At 37.0% G+C, this 22,720-nt stretch overlaps 1 protein-coding gene across 2 annotated transcripts in view; it reads left to right on the forward strand.

Annotated features, from left to right (window-relative positions):
* Positions 1–359: 359 nt before the first annotated feature.
* LOC110018569 (CSC1-like protein At1g32090) overlaps positions 360–22,720 on the forward strand; it is a 45,452-nt gene continuing 23,091 nt past the window's right edge. For both annotated transcript variants that reach the window (XM_020715917.1, XM_020715918.1), the window contains exons 1-7: positions 360–850; positions 5,166–5,318; positions 5,776–5,911; positions 6,277–6,378; positions 6,547–6,666; positions 6,809–6,889; positions 7,396–7,736. In XM_020715917.1, the coding sequence (XP_020571576.1) occupies positions 534–850; positions 5,166–5,318; positions 5,776–5,911; positions 6,277–6,378; positions 6,547–6,666; positions 6,809–6,889; positions 7,396–7,736 (1,250 nt within the window). In that variant the 5' untranslated portion in view covers positions 360–533. The remainder of the gene's footprint in view (positions 851–5,165; positions 5,319–5,775; positions 5,912–6,276; positions 6,379–6,546; positions 6,667–6,808; positions 6,890–7,395; positions 7,737–22,720) is intronic.

Here is a 22,720-nt window from a genome sequence, read left to right on the forward strand (position 1 = left end):
TCATTAGATCCGTCTCATTGAGCCAGTCAGTTTGACTACATGTTCGTTGAAATCAAAACTTTGAATGCTATTTTATCAAGATTTGAATATTTTTTTCTCAAAATATCATATTAAAATTCATATGATATCTCGAGATTCGTGATAGAGGGTAAAAATTTGTTAAGACGTATCAATCAACAAGCCACTTTTTATAATTTGGCCTTTTTAGACCTTCCAGTTTGGAAAACCGGGCACGCCAAGTTTTGTAACGGCCACACTACCTCTGAGTGTAAAGAACACAAAACCATCACTGCTGGCATATATTCCCATCATCTCTATTTTATCTAAATATCACAGCTTTCTTTGTCCCGTACTGACCACTTAATACTCTTTCCATTCACTTTTTCACACATCGAGCACCCCCCATCCCTCCCTCCTCTCCCACTTTTTCCTTTCCATTTTTCACGTATCGAGCACTCCCCATCCATCTCTCCTTACCCACTTTCCTCTCCTGTCTGCTGTTTACTTTCTCCTTTCCATATGATCGGCATCTGATGGCTTCCTTGGAGGACATAGCAGTTTCCGCCTTCATCAACATTTTGAGCGCCATCGGCTTCCTCCTCGCTTTCGCTGTGCTGAGAGTTCAGCCCATTAACTCTAGAGTTTACTACCCGAAGTTGTACATAAATGGCTCGAGGGGTTCGCCTCGAGGGTCCATGAATGGGGTCCTCCGATTTGTCAATTTCAACATCTGGAGCTACGTCGTCAGCTTCTTGAGCTGGATGCCGGAGGCGCTTAAGATGAGCCAGACGGAGGTCATTCAGCACGCCGGCCTCGATTCCGCTATCTATCTCCGGATTTACATTCTTGGGTTTGTACTAAGTCTAAAATATTACGTTTCGGTCAGTTTCGTCTGAGTTCTATTTCGATCCCTTTAAGTACTTTAGATTGAAACCGAACACTTAAAACTTGAGTATATTGAAACCAAATTCTTAAACATGAAGGTTCCTTTTTGTGTAAGGGTGAAATTTTATTAGAACTTTCAAACGTGCTAGACTTCTAGGATTGGTAACGGAAGTTACACCAACTGGGCAAAACTATGAGACCATTATGCAAATTAAGACAAACCTCAATGGTTGAGAGTTCAGGCTACCACAAATGTTGCACAAAGGGCTGTTAACAATCTGATTTTGAGCTGAGCTAGGGACGACTCATAATCACCTCGAAAAAATTTGATTAAAAAATTTGGCTCGTAGCTCAGCTCGTTTATTTCGATCTAATTTTGATTCGAGCTAAAGTTCAAATCAATATTTGAGCTATTAATGTTCTTCGAGCCAAAGTCGTTAAATTCATATCTCTAACATCATTAGGTATGTTAACGATCTGATTTTGAGCCGAGCCGGGGTCGGCTCAAAATTAGCTAGAAAAAATTTAAGTCCAAAATTTTGGCTCGTAGCTCGGCTCATTTACTTCGATTTGATCTTGATTCGAGCCAAAATTCAAATCAATTTTTAAGCAATTAACGATTTTCAAGCTAAGTTCACAGCTCTAGTGTTAGAGCAGTTCATCAACCTTAAGATAGAAACATCTGCCAAGTAGATGATTCCGGGCTAATATCATCAATGGGGACATCAAATACTTCGTGAGAGAAATTGTGAAACCCTTTTAGCAAAATGAAATTGAACTCTTAAACAATGAGACACATTTTGAGATAACGGTAGAATTTCATTGGAAACCCTAAAGTTAAGTGCCCTTGTGTTGGAGCACTCCTAGGATGGGTGATCTCTTTAGAAGTTACACCAACAAAGCAAATTTGTGAAGTTATTGGGCTAAAACGGACAATACCTTGATGGGTGAGAGTTCGGGCTATCACATATGGTATGAGAGCATTATACAAGTTGGAAGATAAAATTGATTGTCATGCAGAATAAAATAATATGTTATGGTACCCACCTCCTGAATCTGGATGAGATAAAATGCTAAATGATGGGTACCACCTCTTGAATCTATAAGGACCATCTCTAGAGTCATCTGCATGGTGGATGATTCCAGGTATAAAGTACTGACGAGGACGCCAGTTACTTGATTGAGGGATATTGTGAAACTTCTTAAGTAGATTGAACCCAAACTCTTATTGAGGCTTCTTTTGGTGCAATGATAGAATTTCATTAAAAATTCCAAAGTTAAGCGTGCTTGTGTTGGAGCATTATTAGGATGGGTGACCTTCTGATAAGTTATACTAATAGGGCAAAGCTGTGAAGTTATTAGGCCAAAGCGGACAATACCTCAATGTGTGAGAGTTCGGGTTGTCACATATGGTATCAAATCATTGCACTAGCCTGAAGATAGAAATTTGCTTGGTGGATGAGTTTGGGTTAAGATTACTTATGGGAATGCTAGATACTTGAGTGAGAAAGATCTGAAACATTTTATGTAAAATGAAGCTGAACTTTTAAACATGAAGACGCCTTTTAGGGTAACAGTGAAATTTTATTAGAAACTCCAAATCTAAGCATGCTCGTGCTGAGTCACTCCCAGGATGAGTGACCTCTAGGAAAGTTACACCAACAGGACAAAACTGTGAGGTCATTAGGCCAAAGCGGACAATACTTTGATTGGTGAGAGATCGAGTTATCATTAATTTTATCAGAGCATTACACCAGCCGGAAGATTGAAACTAAGTGTAATATAGAACAAAGTGCTATGCTATGGTAGCCACCTCTTGAACCCTGAATGGGACAAAGTGCTACATGGTAGGAGCCACCTCTTGAATCTGTAGGGGCCACCTCTAGTGTCATATATGCTTGGTGGCTGATTATTGGTATAAAGTGTTGATGACGATGTTGTGAAACTCCCTCAGTCGAATGAATCTGAACTCTTAAACATCGAGACGTCTTTTGGTATAATGATAAAATTTCATTATAAAATGCAAAGTTAAGCGTGCTCGTCTTGGAGAAATGCTAGGATGGGTGACCTTATGGGAAGTTACACCAAAATCATGAGGCTATTAGACCAAGACGGATAATACCTTGATGGTTGAGAGTTAAGGATGTCACAAATGGTTTTAGAGCCTTACTCCAAGCTAAAGATATAAATATCTGTCTGATGGATAATTCTGGGCTAAGATCACTGACGGGGATATCATATACTTGAGTGATCGAGCTTGTGAAAACCCTTAAGTAAAATGAAGCCAAGCTCTTAGACATTGAGGTGCCTTTTGGGTTAACAGTGGAATTTCATTAAAAACTCCAAAGTTAAGCGTGCTTGTGCCGGAACACTCTTAGGATGGATAATCTCCTAGGAAGTTACATAAACTGGGCAAAAAGGTGAGATTATTAGGCCAACGCGGATAATTTCTTGATGGTGAGAGTTCAGATGGTCGCAATGACGAAATTTTTATATATTTTTAAAATTTTAATGAAAATAAATATAATCTAAGCTATGCATTGAACCGATGAAACTGTGCAGACCAACAAAACAAAGCTTATGGGAACACATTCGAAAGCAAAACAATAGCAACTTTCAAGGGCTTCTTAATATTTATGGTTTTTTTGCTCATAGTAATGTCATGAAAGACTAGAATTCCATATCTTTTGGCACCCTGTAACGTTTATGAAAATGGGGAAACTTTTAACAAGCGAGATCATCTTCTTACTTTTTTTTTATTCCTTAAGGCTGAGGTTTTTCTAGTTTCATTGATGCTATTATAATCATACCAATAATTGTAATTTAGGTACATTTGGAGCTATATGAGTTGTAATTCTAGTGGAAAGATAAAAAATTTTGTAGCTTTTATTTATTAACACTCATAGTTATCAATCTGCCAAAAAAATCGTGGTAGTAAAGTAATAATTTACTGTTTCAGTGTTGTGCGTAAATTTAACACAATTATAGATAATGTGATAGTAACAAAGGAATACACTAGGAATTTTTACATGAAAAACCCAGAAAGAGAAAAAACTATGGGGCCTAGCCCCAGTCAAAATGATCTATTATAAGTTTCCAAGTACAAAAATGAACCCTTATCCCACAACTGAGAAAGGGTTACAGTGTCACACCAAATATAATATTTGTCAATACGTAGCATATAGAATGATTCATTGTGTTTCAAATACAACTCTTGAGAGCAGTTCTCATTGGGGGTTATCGCTGCGTCTTTAATGTATCATGTGCTAGGTATGTTGTTACATAATATTTGAGATACTTTGTGACTTAGTAGAGTTCTTCATTACTCAATAAAATACTTTCTTACTCAACATAGTCCTTCATTACTCAATAGAGTACTTCGTTACCCAACAAAGTCCGCCAACTATGGTAAGCAGCCCCCCCCTGCGGGGGTTGATGGTGGCCTATGATCGACTGTGGTCGGCAGCTACGAAGGCTGAATTTTATCGCCAGGTTTTAAGCCCAAAATATCACTCAAATTAATCCCCTCTCCTCCTACCCCTCTCCCAAGTTAAGAGGGGGCTATCTATAGGCCCATGAGGAAGGGCATTTTGATCATTTGGCCAGTAACTCCCGTAACCATATGATCAGACGGTCCAAGTTGGTTCCTCTTAATTATTTAGATTTTTTGATGATTTGAGGGTCTTAGTGACCTCAAAATCAAGTGATCTTGTGCACATTGAATTGCTCTCGTTGAGACGCTCAATTTGATTATAAACATGTCCAATTTGAAGTTTGTTTGACTATTCAATTAATCATCCGAAGCCTCCAAAAGTAATTTAATGGCTTGATTCGTGCTTGATTGAGCTTAGATTGATTTTGATATCATTGGGTTCGTCTCGTCGAGTTATCAATTTGATTGTAAGTTTTGCTGAAATAAGTAAATTTTAATACATGAATCGCTGCATGCCATCATCTACAAAATTGAAGTTAGGAGAAAATCTTTTTATAAGATGTTGAATTGTAGTAAATTGTATATAATACAATTTCTGATCATATATTTTATCGAGCACCTTTTTCTTAAACAGTTCGATGTTTTGGTTGATCTACTTTATTAATGAGTTCCAGAATTAGAGTAATAGTAGAAACTTGTTGAAGCATGGAGTGGTGACTTGAACTTCTTTTTCTTAGTAAATCATAAGTGATCTTGTTATTTCTTCCACCCGCTGCACTAGTTATTTACACTTCTGAATTTTTTTGTAGAATTATCTACTATTACTCTTCATGGTTTTTTTCTACAGCTTAAAGGTCTTTGTGCCTTTGACAATCGCCGCACTATTGGTTATAATACCAGTCAATGTATCCAGTGAAACATTACACGATCTCAAGAAAGATGTTCTTTTCAGTGACATTGATAAGCTCTCCATTTCAAATGTCAAACCAGGATCTGAAAGGTGACTAATGTTTTTCTTGTAGGGTTTAGTAACTTCATTTGGAAAAAGTGCTGCAAAGTATCATGCTTGTTGCTTATCTAGTTGTTTAGGTGTTTGTAAGGTTTTAACTGTAGTAAATTGTCAAAATAGTACTCTGATGGTTTAGATGAGGCCATTTTAATCCAAGGGTATAAAATTGCCAAATTAATTTTCAGACTTTAAATTGGGCCCAATATATTCCTCTGCGTGGACTAATATTAAAAGAGTCTAGAGACTAAATTGACACTTTTATAGACCGTGGGACTAAAATATCCATCTGCAAAAGTCAGGCACTATTTCGACATTTTGTCATTTGAATTGATAATAGTGAGAAGTTAGACAACATTGGCAATAATGCAGAATTTAAATATACCTTTCTTTTCCCTATGAGGGGGGAAATCTTGTGTTTCACTGTTATGATTGTGTTGTCGTGTTTTAGGTTTTGGGTTCACCTCAGCATGGCGTACATATTCACCTTATGGACTTCCTATATGCTTTACACGGAATATGATAATGTAGCTTTTATGCGCTTGCATTTCTTGGCATCACAACACCGTCGTGTGGAGCAATTCACTGTAAGTACCTGTTGACAACTTAAATTTAGATAGTAATAGAGTTTCACTGGGCTTTTATTAATTCCTTATTCATTATTATAAAATTTTTAATCGAATCAAAGCGGATATTGGGGTTATTTCATTTAATGCTCATTGTAGAGTGGCAGTGGCAAAAGGCACTCAATCTATGAAAACTTTTCAAGTTTCACTTGGAAAGTCTTAAAAAATCGATCTATTGTCTATTTCTCTCCAGAAGTTTCCGCTGCACCTATTTGGCATGATGATTAGTATTAATTTTTTTTCCTTAATGTAATGGAGCTCGCCATTGCTTCAGGATAGAGTTTTTTACCTTCTCCCATGTTTTTGGATGCTGGTGCTTTCTTCAGGTAGTTGTCAGAAATGTTCCTCAAATCTCAGGTCATTCCATTGCAGAGAGTGTGGATCATTTCTTTCGGAAGAATCATCCTGACCACTACCTGAGTCACCAGGTAATTAAGATTCCTCTGAAGTAATTTCATTTTTGACCTCCTGAATCTCCTAAATGCCATGGTAGTATTGTCAGCAGTTTTATTGTGATGAACTTTGCTTTTATTTGTCTTCAATTCAATTTTTTGCTTAACCCGGACTTTTCTGTAACCATTTTTTATAATCTTCAGGCTGTTTACAATGCAAACAAATTCGCTAAACTTGTGAGGCAAAAGGGAAGGCTGCAAAACTGGCTGGATTATTACCAGCTCAAATTTGAACGAAATCCAGATAAACGGCCAACCAGAAAGGTATGTTTTATATATATTACTGGTCCATAATTCTAAATGATCAGAATCCTATAGCTTCTGAATTAGTCCGAGTTGCTTTTTAAATTACATATAAAAGTGCATCTCTTCAGTATTTGATGAATCCTTCTATTTCTTTTTCCAGATTGGCTTTCTTGGCCTTTATGGTCACAGAGTAGATTCAATTGATTATTATAGGCGAAGGATCAATGCACTTGACAGAAGAGTAAGAAGATATAGTTTTTGTTTCTACATTGCATTTATTTGTCATTTTGTTTCACTCTTGTAATTGCTGTGATTCTTGGCGTCCACCTCCTAAAATTTTACATCACCACATAGTGTAGATAGCTGATCTTGGATGTAAGATGTTATTTTCTTGACTCTATGTTCATACCCTTGATTTTATACAATAAAAATATTGCAGTACCTAAATGTACAAAAAATCTTGCAGTTACTAAATGTGCAAAGCATATATAACAACTTATGCAACAGTCAACGAGGAACAAATAGAGAATGAAAATTTATGAAGTTGATCCCAATTGATTGAAATAAAGCTGATGAGAATTCAACTAGGATGCCTTATCTGAAACTAAAGATATCTTATATACTTGATTCCATGCTGATACCCTTGATTTTATGCATCAAAATAAATTTCCTGCATTGATGTTTATATTCCATGTTTATTATTTACTATGATATATGTTCCTGTAATCAACAGTGCCAATGTTACAGATAGCATCAGAGCATCAGAAAATTTTTAAAGATCCCAAAGCTATTCTGCCAGTTGCTTTTGTCACATTTGGGTCCAGATGGGGAGCAGCAGTGTGTGCGCAGACACAACAAAGCAAGAATCCAACACTTTGGTTAACTGAATGGGCACCTGAACCACGTGATGTCTACTGGAAGAATCTTGCAATACCTTTTGTTTCTCTCAGCATCCGAAGGCTAATCATCACGATAGCTGTATTTTCTCTGGTGTTCTTTTACATGATCCCCATTACTTTTGTGCAATCCCTTGCAAATCTTGAAGGCCTTGAAAAAGTTGCTCCTTTTCTCAGGCCAGTCATAGAACTGTAAGTGTTTCTCTCAACCGCTCCTTTTACTTTAAATAAGTGCTTATCAAATCAAATCAACCTACTAATTCTTTTCTTATATACTTGTTTATGTGAATTAAAAATACTTCTAGGATAGTTGGGTTGATAGTTTTTTTTACAGTTCTCTCCAATATCTGAAGTCTCAGGTTTAACAAAGTCCCTTGTCAAATATTGAAGGGGGAATATTAATACATGTTAAATAACATCCCTTACCTCCATTTGACCTATGCTCTGTTCAAGGTTCTTTTGCAGAAGTCTCCGTTGTTTGAAAAACCTAATTACAGACTGTTTCATTTACATTTCAAGAAAAAATTCACCACCATAACTTTTGGAGTAAACTTAGATAAGTATATGATCTGAATTATCCGAGTGAAAATTATAATTTCATCAAATGACTTGACTAAGCAATGTGATAAGATTTTCTTGTTATATTTTTGAAGTTAATGGAGTCAAGCTACTATTAACTTTGTTCTTAATGATGATTCCTTGCGTACTTTTGTTGTCCTTGATGGTGACCCAAAACTAATTGTCACTTTCAAGTCTTGAGAATATTTTAAGAGTGTTTGGTGAAATATTCTGTGGGAAAATGTCATGACTCGGCCTAATAGTTTGGATTCAAATTTCCATTTCATTCCACATAATTTTTAGAAAACTCCCAATGAGCCACTAATCATCCACAAAGTGCAATATACAAAACTTAGAACATCCAGAAATCACTTAATATGTGGATAAATTTTCTAACCAACACTAAACAATATAATCATAATATGAAAGAAAAATAGTACAAAGAAGCTACAAGCATAATATCTAGCAGCAATGGTCCTCCTCCTGTAAACTAAAACCCGCCTGCCAGACATAACAACCTATGATTTTTTTTCCCTGAAAGAAAACATTAATTTTAACTGTAAGTTTGACTTAGTGAGTAATTATAGTTTAATATGCATTAGCTAATGCTATGCATGAATGACCAAAATAAAATAGAGTTCATTTCTAAAACTTTGAACTTCCATATTAAATTTATTTCTTCTCATTTCACTTTAAGTATTTGTCATTTTAACCTCTTTATAAGTCATAATAGGATTATTGTAATACTCAACTGTATCCTAAAAAATGTACCCTAAAAAATATACCCGAATATATTCTAAAAAATATATGTACCTTCAAATTGCACCCAAAAGTACACCTTTACCATTTCCTTTAACCTGCACGGGTACATCGTATTTCCTAACAGTACCATTTGGGGGTAATCCTGTATGACTCAAACCTTTACTTTTTTATTTCGTATGAATTTAAAATCATTTAAAATGCACATCATATGTTCGTTATTTTTCTTCGATTTGTGACACCATTTAAAACTTTTAAAATACAATGCATGAATGAAATATTTGTTTTAAGCAATTTAATAAAGTGATTATTTATTTAATATAATATTAATTTAATGCATAAAAGAAAATAATCACTCACATTGCTTTCAAGAGATCTCTGAAATATCTATGACTTCACTTCACTTCCGTTAACTAACACCTAAATCAATTAAACGTGCATATAATTTTAGGGACCTCATTTTAAAAGAAAGTCTTACATATATCTAATGACATATAATTAAATTGATACCTAAAAACCATAGTGCAATTCCTTACCTTAAAATCTGGTTTGCTTCCTTGCACAAGGCTTCTCTTCTCCCTTAAATCTCAAAAACAATAAATTCCTTATCTCAAGTATTTCCGATTACAATTACATTTACTGTTAACATTTAATGAATAAACTTAAATATTCAAATAAAATTCATTAATTAAATTAATATAACTTAAACTCACCTTACCATTTATTGTTTGACTTGATAGTCCTTGCACAATTATTGTTTGACTTGATAGTCCTTGCACAATCTTCTAATAATGCCTGTTTTAAATTCATAAATTTTAATTGTTAATATCATAGCCTATTTAATAAATTAAATTTATGTAATAAAAATTTAAAAAATTTTGAATGACTTATATATAAGTTTCGGTCTTATAGTGCTAACATGCACGAAAGGCTTCACTTCCTTTCTTCCCGCACACTATCTTTCTTCCCTCACCTTCTTCGGTCTCGCTTGATCAAGAGCCGCACACAAGGATCACTTGCTTCCTTTCATCCTTCTCTTTGGCTGCAGCTCAACCCAGATCACCACACATGCACAACGTCCCCTCCTTCCTTTGATCTCCCTTCAACTAAGGTTTGACACACCTGAACACAAAAAGCAGTGTCGAAGCCCCTGCTCCTCTACTCGCACCTTCTCACAAAGCCATTCCTCTTCCTCTACACCCGAACACAGTGTCGAAGCCATTTGACTAAGGCACTGCTTGGCTAATCTTCCGCACACAAGCAATGTTTGCTCCTCTATTACCTCCTTCCTCCTTGGGTTTTGACGCAATCCCACTCAGTGTGCACAAGTTTCTTCTCCCACTTCCTTCCTCGGCTAGGGCACAAATGATCTTTCCCTCTCTCAATCTCTCTGTTTCTTTCATTTGAATGAGGGAGAATTGTCGAAATAGAGTGAAATAAGTCTCATTCGAGAGGGTGAGTCTTTTCTAACTGCCAACGCCTATTTATTTATTTATTATTATTTTTTTCTGTTATTACAGAAAAAACTGCTATCTGGTAATGATTTCCTTTTGGTTTTTTTACATCCATGGAACTTTAAACTTTAAATATTACATATATGAAACCCAATATTGTAATATTACCCAAAAGAAACCCATAAATTCTCATTTTACCGAAATCGAACTCTGTTTCGATCCATCATTCCCCTTCGTCGATCCATCCGTTCACGAGAAATTATATACAAGCCTCTGAAAATCCCATAATCTTGTTCCTTTGCTCTTGGTGATCGCGATGTACACAGACCTTCAAAACTCCCATCCTTCTCCTCCTTACGCTCCCGGTGATCGCAGCATACACAGAACTCCGAAACTCCCATCTTTCTCCTCCTTACCCTCCTAGTGATCGTGACATACAAAGGCCTTCGAAACTCTCTTCTTGCACTGAAGTAGCGAAGAAGTTTGAAGTTTACAACACCACCTCAGAACAGGATACAGCTGAAGCACCAGCTGTCATCGATTACAACCCTAACAAGAGGGAAGAGACTTCACACAGGAGATTAAAAGACAACTCTAAGAGAACTGACTCCCACACACTTAGGAGATAGCTATTTATAGCCTTCTACTTCTACACAAAAAGAAGGGTTGGAAAAGAAAAGAATAATCTAGAAAAAAAACACTTAGAAGAAGACAGTGCGGAAGATTTTTTGGAAAACCCAAATATCGGTTCTTGAAGGTTCGCCGTCATTCCTCTCTTCACGCGTGATCGCGGGCTCTCACAAAGAATTGTGGTTCTGTATAGCGGGATCGCCCCCATTCCACGTTAGTCTCCCAGGGTTGGGGAAGCTTCGACAAACATCGACCTTGTTTGTCGAAGTTCTAGGCTCCTGAAAGTATTGAGTTAAGTCGACGACGTTGAACGTTGTTGAAATGTTGTAATCCCCAGGGAGGTCGATCTTATAGCTGTTGTCGTTCATCTTTTGAAGCATTTTGAAAGGTCTAATTGCTCTCGACTAAATTTTCTTGTACGATTGTGCGAGAAACCTCTCTTTTCTTAATCGAATCCATACGAGGTCGCCTTCCTGAAATGTTATAATCTTCCTAGATTTATTCGTCCGTCTGGTATTTTCGATTTTGCTTAACAATCTCCATGCTAACCTCTTCGTGAAGCTTCAGGATCTCGTGAACTCATTCTGTGGCATCCTTGTTGATTTCTGAAGATGGCAGGAGCGGTACCAGTTCAAGTGGCATTAGCAGATTGCGCTCGTACACAGCTCGAGTGAGTTTGTTCTGTAGTTTAGTTGATGGATCGGTTATAGGCATACTCATCTTGGGCTGGGATGAGATCCCACTGTTTGTTGTTTTTTTTTTCTCCACGAAACACCTCAGGATATTACTGAGGCTTCAGTTTACTACCTCTATTTGTCCGCCTGTTTGTGAGCTGAATTGGAGTTTGGTGCCGAGCTTTTCCCATAATGTCCTCCAAAAGTGGCTCAAGAATTTGACTTCTCCGTCAGAGGTGATGGCCTTGGGAATCTCATGCGGTCTTACAATGTCCCCAAAGTATAGATCGGCGATGTGAGAGACATATAGTGTCTGGTGACATAGTACAAAGAATCTGTCTACTAATCCTTGTTCCTTTGAGTCCTTGGAAGTCCTAGTGAGAGACATATAGTGTCTGGTGACATAGTACAAAGTGGGTCATCTTGAAGAATCTGTCTACTAATCTTTGTTCCTTTGAGTCCTTGGAAGTCCTATTACGAAATTCATGCCGACATCCACCCACGACACCTATGGTACTAGAAGTGGTGTGTATAATCTGACGTTCTGAGCTATTTTCTTGGTCTGATGACAAATTTTGCATTGCTTGACATGTTGTTTTACATCTCTTGTTATTTTTGGCCAAAAAAATATTCTCTTACAAGGGCGAGAGTTTTGTCTCTGTCGAAATGTCCTACTAGTCTTTCGTTGTGGCTTTCCTGAATAATGACCTCACTTAGTGAACAACGGGGTAGCGCAAATGACTCTAGTGGAAGAGGTATCCATCAGTGTGGTAATATTGCCTTGTCAACTTCTTCTGACATTGCTCCCATATATTATTGAAGTCTTCATCAGTTTCGTATAAATCCTTTATGACTTCGAAGCCCACAACTTGAGCATGCCAGGATGTTATCAATAGGTGTCGACGACTCAGTGCATCTGCTACGCGGTTCTAGCTTCTCGCCTTGTGTTTTAGCACAAACTGGAAAGATGCTAGAAATTCCACTCAAGTGGCGTGTTGTCCCTTTAGTTTGCTAACCGTTGAAGAATTTTAGGGCCTCATGATATGTAAATAGTGTAAACTCGTTTGTCAACATGTAATGACTCTAGTGTTCCAGAGCTCTCACGATGGCGTAGAATTCAAATTTTCACTGAAGAAAGCGATGAAGTGTCTTTCTTGGCTTAGTACTGCTCCGATCCCCACGCCAGAGGCATCACATTCTACATCGAAAACTTGGTTGAAGTCGGGTAGTACTAGCACGAGTGCCTAAGTCACCTTTTCTTTTAGCATGTCAAAACTGACTTGGGCTATTGCTGTCAAAGTAAACTCCTTTCTTTTAGAAATTCTGTTAGAGGGGAGTTGATAGTGTTGAAGTTTTTGATAAATCTTTGATAGAAGGATGCCATCCCAAGAATTGCTTTAGCTCAATGAATGATTGAGGTGCGGCTGAGCTAATACGAATGAGCTGATAATGACCTTTCTTTATTGGATCCATCTGAATGTCTGCACCAGACACGATGGAACCCAGAAAACATACCTGGCTTATCATGAATTGACATTTATTCGGATGTGCATATAAGTTGCTCAACTCGTAGTAACTCGAATACTATCTTCAGGTGATGCAAGTGATCTTCCTCCGATCGGTTGTATACTAGAATGTCATCAAAATAAACAACGACAAACTTTCCAATGCGAGGTCAGAATAAATTCATTAATTTTATGAAGGTCAGAATACGTGGTTCATTAATCTTATGAAAGTGCTAGGTGCATTCGACAGACCAAAAGGCGTAATGGTCCACTCATAAAGTCTGCCCCGCATCTTAAAGGCGGTTCTTCACTCGTCTCCTGACCTTGTCTGTATCCAGTGATATCCGCTGAGTAACTCTTATCATGGAGAAGATAGTGGCTCCATGTTACTGTTCTAAGAGATCATCCAAACGTTGTATGAGAAATCAATATTTGATGATAATCTTCTAGATGGATGTGTCGATACACATTCGACACGATTCATCCTTTTTGGGCACCAAGAAGGACTGGACTGCACACAGGCTGATGCTTTCTCTGACTAGCCCCCTTGCAATAAGGTTCTGCATTTTTCGTTTTAGTTATTCATACTCCGCATGTCTTAATATGTAGGCTGGTCAGTTGGGCAATACAAATCCTGGTATAAGGTCGATGGCGTGTTGAATGTCTCTTAGTGGTGGTAAAGTTGTCGGTCATAACATCCTAAAATTCCTTTATTAATAGTTGCAATATTGCTGGTATCTATCTTTCTTCCTCGCTTCCTTCCAGGAGGACTAATGCTAGTGTTACAGGGGCATCTCCGACCGACTGCAGAAAAGTGACTCAAGGAACTAATGCTGCCTCTGTATTGCTCCCGCCTTTGGCATCCTTAGCAAGTAGTAAAACTATATGTTTCCCATCCTTTTGGAATGAATAAGTATTTTTGAGCTCGTCGTGTTGAGTTCTGCGATCAAATTGCCAATGCCTACCTAACAGAATGTGGCAAACATCTATAGAAACCACATCGCACAATACTTGATCATGGTCGAAGGTAATCTATTCCTGGTTGCCGTCATCTAACTCAGCTAGTCTTTGTTGCAGATGGCGAATTTCATGTTGGATTTATTTCTGAGTTGAGTCTGATGTATCTCTTCGCGGTGGCATGACTAGAGTTGGGAATTAGAAAAAAATTTGATGGTGATGAATTGGGCTGGGGCGGAGGCTGGGGAATCCTAGGATAAGACTAGCGTTGAGTTTGGTTTAATACCAAATGATACCGAAACTAGTTGCGATGTGGTACAAACAAAGTAAACTTTTATTAATACAAAAAATAGTGATACAACAAGTCTAAAAAAAAAGAGAAATACAATAATAGATGAATTCCTAGCTAGAGTTATAGAAAATGATTCGAAATCGGTAGCGGCATCAGTGGGGTGAGCTGTCGTTGGGTTGGTAATGGATTGTGTGTGGTTGGTTGTAGGTGGATTGGAAGGCGAGATCGTGGACGAAGTAAGGCTGGCAATAGAGTGGTGGGGGAATGTGGGGGTGGTAGGTAGCTAGTGGAGTGGTAGGGAAAAGAGACGGGTGAGAAGTAGCGATGAAGTTTGTAGTTTATAACACCAACTTGGAGCAATATATTGTCGTAACACCACCTGTTGTCGGTTACAGCCCTAACAAGAAGGAAGAGACTCCACACAAGAGATTAGAAGATAACTCTAGGAGAAGTGGCTCCCACACACACAGGAGACAACTATTTATAGCTTCTACTTCTACACAAAAGGAAGTGTTGGAAAAGACAAGAATAATCCAAAAAAAACACTTAGAAGAAGATAGTGCGGAAGATTCTTGAGAAAGCCCATATATTGGCTCGTGAAGGTTTGCAGTCATCTCCCTCTTCACGCGTGATTGTGGGCTCTCACTAAGAATCACGGTTCTGGACCGCAAGATCGTGGTTCTCGATCCTTCGCGAGGGATCGCGGTCTCCCGCGACTGCCGTGGTGCCCTGTGGAATTGCCCCCACTCCGCGTCATCGATTTCATTCCTTTTCCCCTGTTGAAATGCCACAAAGAAAAGAAAAAAAAAAGGAACAGATCAGAAGCAGATATAAAATCTCAATTGCACCCGAAGTTGGGAGGGGCTGAACTCATTGGGCATTTGAATATTTGGTTCATATACATTTACTGAAAAGCCTCATGCAATTAAACAAGGACCAAGAATGAGTAGTCTACCGGTAACAGAGCCTCTTTCTCCAAATCTTCTGGTAATCTTCTGAAAGGGAAAGCATATGGCCACCAATCCACTTCAGCTCTCATCTAGAATGTCAAGCGTGGCAAATGGAGCATGGGAATAGTTTTTAGGGAGATTTACATACCTACCACTCAATTCTCATGCATTTACATATCTAACACCTAAACTTTGCTTTTTTAAAAGTTATAATGGTGGTATTTTTATGTGATATGAAAGATTTGGGGTTGTATGTATGTAAATACATAAAGAATTGAGAAATTAAATATAGGTGTTAGTATGTAAATACATAATAATTGAATGGTATGTGTGTGTAAATGTTTAATTTTTATATAGCACAAAGTTCATTAAGTGCTTTTGAATTGAGATCTCACATTAGTTTTCATATTAAACCCATGTGGTTCACAGCCAATAATGAGTATTAAATAAATGACAATCATTGAAAATTTCATAAGCTTAGAATGACAGTCTATAGATTTCAAGGAGAGAAGAAACAATAACATACAAGTTGGTGAGATTTTGAAGTTATGAAATCCATGCTGGAGCTTCTGAAGGATCAAATGAATAGTTGCTTAGATCTCTGAATGAAAAATAGTCATTCTTCTATATTTTCTTTACGTTCAGTAAAATAAATGTAAAAAAACGGGCTCATTTACATGCATACCACACATTTCTAATATATTTACAGTCTAACAACAACTTCTGTAAAATGTTAGGAACCGTGCCTTCAAATATTAGCAGCATGTATAAAATGTTACTCTAGCTTCACAATAACCACTTACAGAATGCCATGTTTTGTAAGATCCTTTGTATTGAATGCACAATATCCAATTCAGCAAAAATCAAATAGAGAAAGTAAAACATCATCTGAAAATCATATTACGTGGCAAAATACAACTTCCAAAGAAAAAAAAGAGAGATATGTGGTATTTCCACCGAACTCAACCAACAAATAGCCATTAGTTCCAACCAAAACATAAACTAACAGGAAGGTGAACTATAGAAATACATCCGTCTCTCTATCTTCCAAAAAATCTCATGAACCATGCACAAGTTCATGGCAAAAAAACAGAAAATAAGCTAAAAAAGAAATCTCAGGAAAAAAAAATGCTTTCCACTAATGTATTCCCTCAGGCATTTTTTTTTCATGCATTCCCTCCTAACTGGAAGTTTAAGTCGAAATCCAGTAGTATTACTGGTTTGTTGGAACACATGATTTATCCTATCAGTTTCTTTTTGCTGTGAACTGTTAACTTGTAGGCATACCTACAAACATGCCATGATCAATCACGTCCCACTGCTCCTTGCTTGGCATTATTGATATATGACCTTCATAAGTCATTTTATACATATATGAGAAAATCAAGTATTAATATTAAATTATGTTGAATAAAAAAGTAATATTGTGCTCTCACCGACCTATTAACATAATAACACTTATGAACATATGTATGTCATAAAGAATGCTCTTTATATCCGATGAACGCAACAGCGTGAATGCATTGTAAACCGATAAATTATCACACTCGATAATTACATTCTTTAGTATATATGTCAACTTCATGTCGCTCATTTCGACTTGCAACCTCTGCTGTATAAATTGTTGATTGTCTCACTGTTAGTTGTTTTTTTCTAATTTTAATTTCTCTCAAATATTTATCAGCATGCGGTACTAACTCGCCTTTCTAATTATTTGATTTCATCTTTCTATGTGCTTTGTTCTCCATAAGCATATCTCGTATCATGTCAAGCAGATCCACTACAGGCTTACCCCTAGCTTCTCCAATCCACGCGTTAAATGATTCTGTCATATTATTCATACTATGATAGTTTTTAATCTCTATGGAAAAATCACTTTTGGACCACTTGTATGACAAACCAATCAAGTAGGACTACATTTGTGGGCATATATACCTTAACTCATTCATTTTAGTATTAAATTCATTCTTTATATACATGTCAACTGCTGCCCATCCCAAACTATAAATGGCGTTATAGTGAAATAGTTTTTTCATATTTTTCCATAGGTGGCACATACAAACTCGATGTTCAACATCTAAAAAAACAATCTTGATTGCTTCTCCAGGGCCATTCACCATATCAGATATAAATTCAAGAGGATAGAACTCAAACCCCATGATATAGCTAATTTTTCTAAAAACTAGTGCCAAGTTGTCTTTGACTCTTTTTCAGCAACTGTGAATGCTATTGTATACAACCCATCATTCCCATCCAATGAAGTGGCAGACAATAACACACCAAGATACCTCAACTTTAAATGACAAGCATCAAGTCCAATTAAATGCTTGTACCCTGCTAGAAATCCATCAATGCTAACTTTGAAACATCTTTTAAAGATGAGTTTTCCTTGCTGCAAACATAGATAATACAATTGTAGTGCAAACATAGATAGACGTTTTTACTAGCATAATCCGCTTGTAGTGCATGTACGCACATGTAGTTATCATATAATGATCCAAAAATATTCTCTTGTACTTGCTCCCTCGACCTCCACAACTATATGTAAGTTAATGATAACACATATAAAATCTCTAAAGAGTTGTTGATCTATTTTGGAGGTATCTCGAGTATTTTCTTCACTATTTCTCCAATTTCTTCAGCTGCTCGTGGTGTTGCTTGTCTATTTCCTCGTCTATTTATGCCAGAACATAAATATTTCAGTTCAAATTTTCTAATCTCAAATAATTTTCCAACAACACATAGTGCAACTCTGGCTTTTCAAGGGCACCCCCGATATACACAAACATCAGAGACACGAGATCTATTGCTAGCCTGGATCTTTATCCCATATTTATTTTTGATTGCATTGGATTGAATTGCTTGTTTGAAACTTTGTGAATCTCGAAAACATGGACCCACTTTTAATTCAATATCATCTTCAACTTGGCCGATTAAGTTGTCCTCAATGCAATTATCTTTGTCAATATTCTTATGAAATGTAGAGTCTGATTTTGGAAGGTTGCTACCCATTGTGTTAGTAATGACACCCTTGTGGAAACACAGTAAGTTCTCTATCATTTTGGGTAGTTACCACCACCTCCACTCTACTGCATTCACTTAACTGACCAACCATTTCTATAGCATCAAAGTCACTAGTTATAGATATATACTTTTTTGGTGATGTTCCACATTTATGATAATGTAGCTCATATCCATGCCCTCTAAGCTACAGACAAATTTCTTCGATCTTCTCTTCAAGCAACAGTAAGCTCAAAATATCTTTTTTGCATCTTTATAGTTTTTTTTTTCGCCACCTTCATTGTTCTTCAAGATTGTTTCTTAACGTGGATACAACACCCTCCATATTTCAATAGATCATTAAACACTCATTTTGAATCACCATGGCATTCATTTATGACATTGGATCACACAAATGTTAATATGAGCCAATATATTCAAAAGTAAAGAGGATAGCATGGGGGAACAATGATGGAAGTAGATGACAAAATAAATCTGCTTGGTATGATAAGAGAGATATAATTGGAGATTTTTGAAATTGGAGATATAATCTATTTGAACAATGAAGTTGTTGTATTTTAAATATAATAATGTGAACCAATTGTCATATAATTATCTAAGAGCAAGTTCCAAAAAAATATCTAAACAAGTTATAATAATGTGAACCAATTGTCATATAATTATCTATAATAGAGCAAGTTCCAAAAAAAATATCTAAACAAGCAGCAAAAATTGTTGATTAATATACAATTAAACGATAACATGAAAACAAATAATTAATTGACGAATAAATATTTTTTAATGATTTGCCCATTCAAACTTTCTAAGATATTATTTAGGTTTTGTTTTGGGCGGCTGCAACTTATTCAGATAAACAATTTATCTAGATAAATTGACTGGTTGTTTGGTTTGTGCGTTTAGAAAATGACTGATTTGCAGCTGTTTTTAGATAAACGACCATTTTACCCCTGATCTGGATAAACTGTCTAGCTCTTTACTTTGTTCGTTCGAAAAATAGTTGATTTGCAGCTGTTTCTAGATAAATTAACTAAAAAAGATATACATTTGATGAAGTCACACTTATCTCATAACATTCATTGTAATTTATATAATTTTGAGAATGTTTACTTCTATTTACAAAAAAATATAACAGATCTTTGATAAAAGTTAAAATTTTCAAATCTTATGACTTTATAGTAACTCAATAATAATAATAATAATAATAATAATAATAATAATATAAAAAAATCATAACATATTTCTCAAATTTAGTTATATTTTAAAATTTTTTTAAGTAGATGGAATTTGATTCAAATATTACTATTTAGGGAATAAATATAAAATAAAAATTTTTTGTAAAAAATCATATAACCATTAACCTCGATAATGCCAATCAACAGCCAGTAGAAGAAAGAAGCAAGAAAATAATTATTTTCTTCTCTGTTTCATACAATATCATTGCTTACTTTGAAGGAATCGCACCCCATTTTCTCCTTGTCTTTTGTCATTCGCCTATGTTGTCCGCCTGTCCTCTCTGTGCCAATATCTTCCCCCATCAAGGCCAACTTCTATGTCTGATTTCTCTGCTCAATTGAATGCAACACGTCTCCCTTGCAATTCAGTCATTCTTCACCTACTATACACACAAAGCCTGACGCAGCCCTAGCCGCACCTCTCTGTTGCACCTCACAAGTCGATTCTCTGTCGTCGCCGTGAATCACCTTCTCGAACTCCTTCTTCCCGCACTGAATTGTCGTAATCCTCTCGCCGGATTCTTCCTAAACCGTCCGCCACTTGAGCCGTCACGATCCCAAGATCTTCCTCCGTCCGCCACACGAGGGAGAAGGACACGGAAGACATTTGCCGATAAAACACACCTCTTGGAAGCGGGACGTGGGGGTCGATCTCGCGGCCCACTTCATTTACTAAAATCTAAATGTCGTTCTCAAAACGCCAGCAGAACACTCAAACCAAATGACATTTTGGCATTTTCAAAATGTCAACCGCAGCAATAAACTGCCCGAAACGTGCCCTTAGGGTCTGTTTGGGGTAGCTGCCGCTTCTCAGTTTTTAGTTGTAGTTGCACTGCCCCAGGAAGCTACTGTTGGGAAGCTGATTGTCTGTTTGTTATAGCTTGTGAAAAACAGTTGTTTCTAAAAAAAAATGATCATTCTGCCCCTGTTTAGTAAAGTTGTTTAAAACAGAACTGTGACCGAACAGTTCATAGAAAGATGAACAATTATATAGATGTTCCAAAAATGAAAGATAACTGCATAAATTTCTCTAAGATTCTGTAGTAAAAGGAACAAATAAGAGCACTACAAAATACTGGATGCATCTGGCGTCATACAGACTCCTTTTGCTGTCGGATGTACCTCTGAATATTTGAATCCACTGGCTCTAAAGCCCGTTTAAGCAAAATTATGATGAAATTTATAATCTATTCATGCAATTTTTTGCGACAATCTGATAGTATTCATTTAAAAACAAATCTGTCTCAATTCATATTTTAAAAGCTATGGATGTTCAAGCTAGCGGACATTGATAGAGATGGAATTAATACTCAGCTTTTCAGGAAGCTCATCCTCTGCTTGCGCCTACACAACAAATCCCATATCAATAGTCTCCGAAGTCACACAACAAAGCGGCAGCTTCAGTATCGCATTGGCAATAGCTGAACTCCCAATATCCACATCAATTTCCAGATAGTTTTCCCACAGATAACAATACCATGGAGGCCAAGAGATTCGAGCATCAGAGAGAAGGGAGAAGATCTGCACGATCTTGAAAACGAGGGTTAAACGGGGGAGGGAGGAAGGTAACGAGAGAGAGCCCAGCGCCATGTTCTTCGACTCTTCCGCTTGCGCTTCTCTGCGAAATCAAAGAAGGGGTAACACGTAAAAATCCTACCCTGAATGCGGGCGTTCAATTAAAAAATGAGGCGCGCCGTCCCAAACGTCAAATTTTTGCGGCTCAGAGCCTTAGTTCAATTAAAAAATGAGGCGCGCCGTCCCAAACGTTAAATTTTTGCGGCTCAGAGCCTTTTGTACGTTTCAGGATAAGCTGTTTATCCTAAAACGCGACCCACGTGCCGACCGTACGAGTCGACCCACGGCCTGCGTTTACTGTAAAAAATCAAACATAGTTTCAGATAAGCTTGCGAAACGCGCGAACCAAACAGTACAGCGGCGTTTTCAAAATGCCGCCCGCACTTATAAGCTGCCCCAAACAGACCGACCCTTAGTCTTAAAACAGTGATGAAAAGCTTCATTGGTAATCTTGGACCAAAGCAATGTAAAGCAACCACTAATTGAATTTAGCAAATCGAATTGATCATATATGCCAAACTACATGCACCACAACTAAAAATTCATCGGCCACACGATTAAATCAAAAATTCCTATTTTGTCTAGAAGAAAAGGAGAAAGCGACATGCATGCAAGAAGACCGGAAATCAAATTTTTCGGAACCAAGATCAAAAACCTGAAAGAGCGAGGAAAATGTAATAGCAGAGCAGAAACATGTCTAAAGACAACCTTAATTTCGTTCAACATAGAAATTCCCAATAATGTCATATGATACAAACCATACAATCATACATGTCTAAAGACAAAAAGATGGCATATCTAGACTACCTTTTGCTCAACATAAAAGTATAAGCCAACCTTAATTTCCCATTCCTACATCAAGCAAATAACAATAATGCAAATGAGCATGCAGACAACATTTTTTTCATGTATTAACACATCTAAGACCAAAATTTTTTATATTTATAAATATGATATTTTGGTGTCATAGCTTCACTCAAATAAATGAGAAATTCGCATGCATCTCTGCATGCGGTGCCGATCCTGACCGTAGATCACGGTGATCTACAGTTAGAATATATTTCAGTTTTTTTTTTTAAATTTAGGTGAGACTCACCGAAATACATCTTGACTGTAGATCACCTGATTTACGGTCAGAATCAGACACATGCGGTGTCCGTCCGTATGTCCGTAAGTAATAATTTTTCAACATAAATATTCTAAATAAGAGTATTTTAGAAAATCTGTCATGCTAAAATGGCACAGTTAGCTATAAAAAAAACTTTTCAGAAGCATCTCACAGATTTCTATTAATGGCCAAACTATCAAGCACTCCAAAGCAGCTGTAGCCTGTAGCTCTCTTCTCCAAGAACTGCTGCTGCCTCTCTTCTGCGCTCAAAGCATCACAGATTTCCTAAAAGTCGGAGGCACTCTACCTCACGCTCACAATTTTTTATTTTGGGGGAAGAAATATGAGGAGTTTCGGAGGGGAGCAGAGGAGGAGAAATATGGGGTTATCTTCCTCAATGCTTTTGGGTAGGAACAGAGGTCTATAGAAGCCGCGATCAAGTCCGCGATCAAGTTGTTACC

The sequence above is a fragment of the Phalaenopsis equestris genome, unplaced genomic scaffold, assembly GCF_001263595.1.
Source record: "Phalaenopsis equestris unplaced genomic scaffold, ASM126359v1 Scaffold000025, whole genome shotgun sequence".
Lineage (NCBI taxonomy): Eukaryota > Viridiplantae > Streptophyta > Magnoliopsida > Asparagales > Orchidaceae > Phalaenopsis > Phalaenopsis equestris.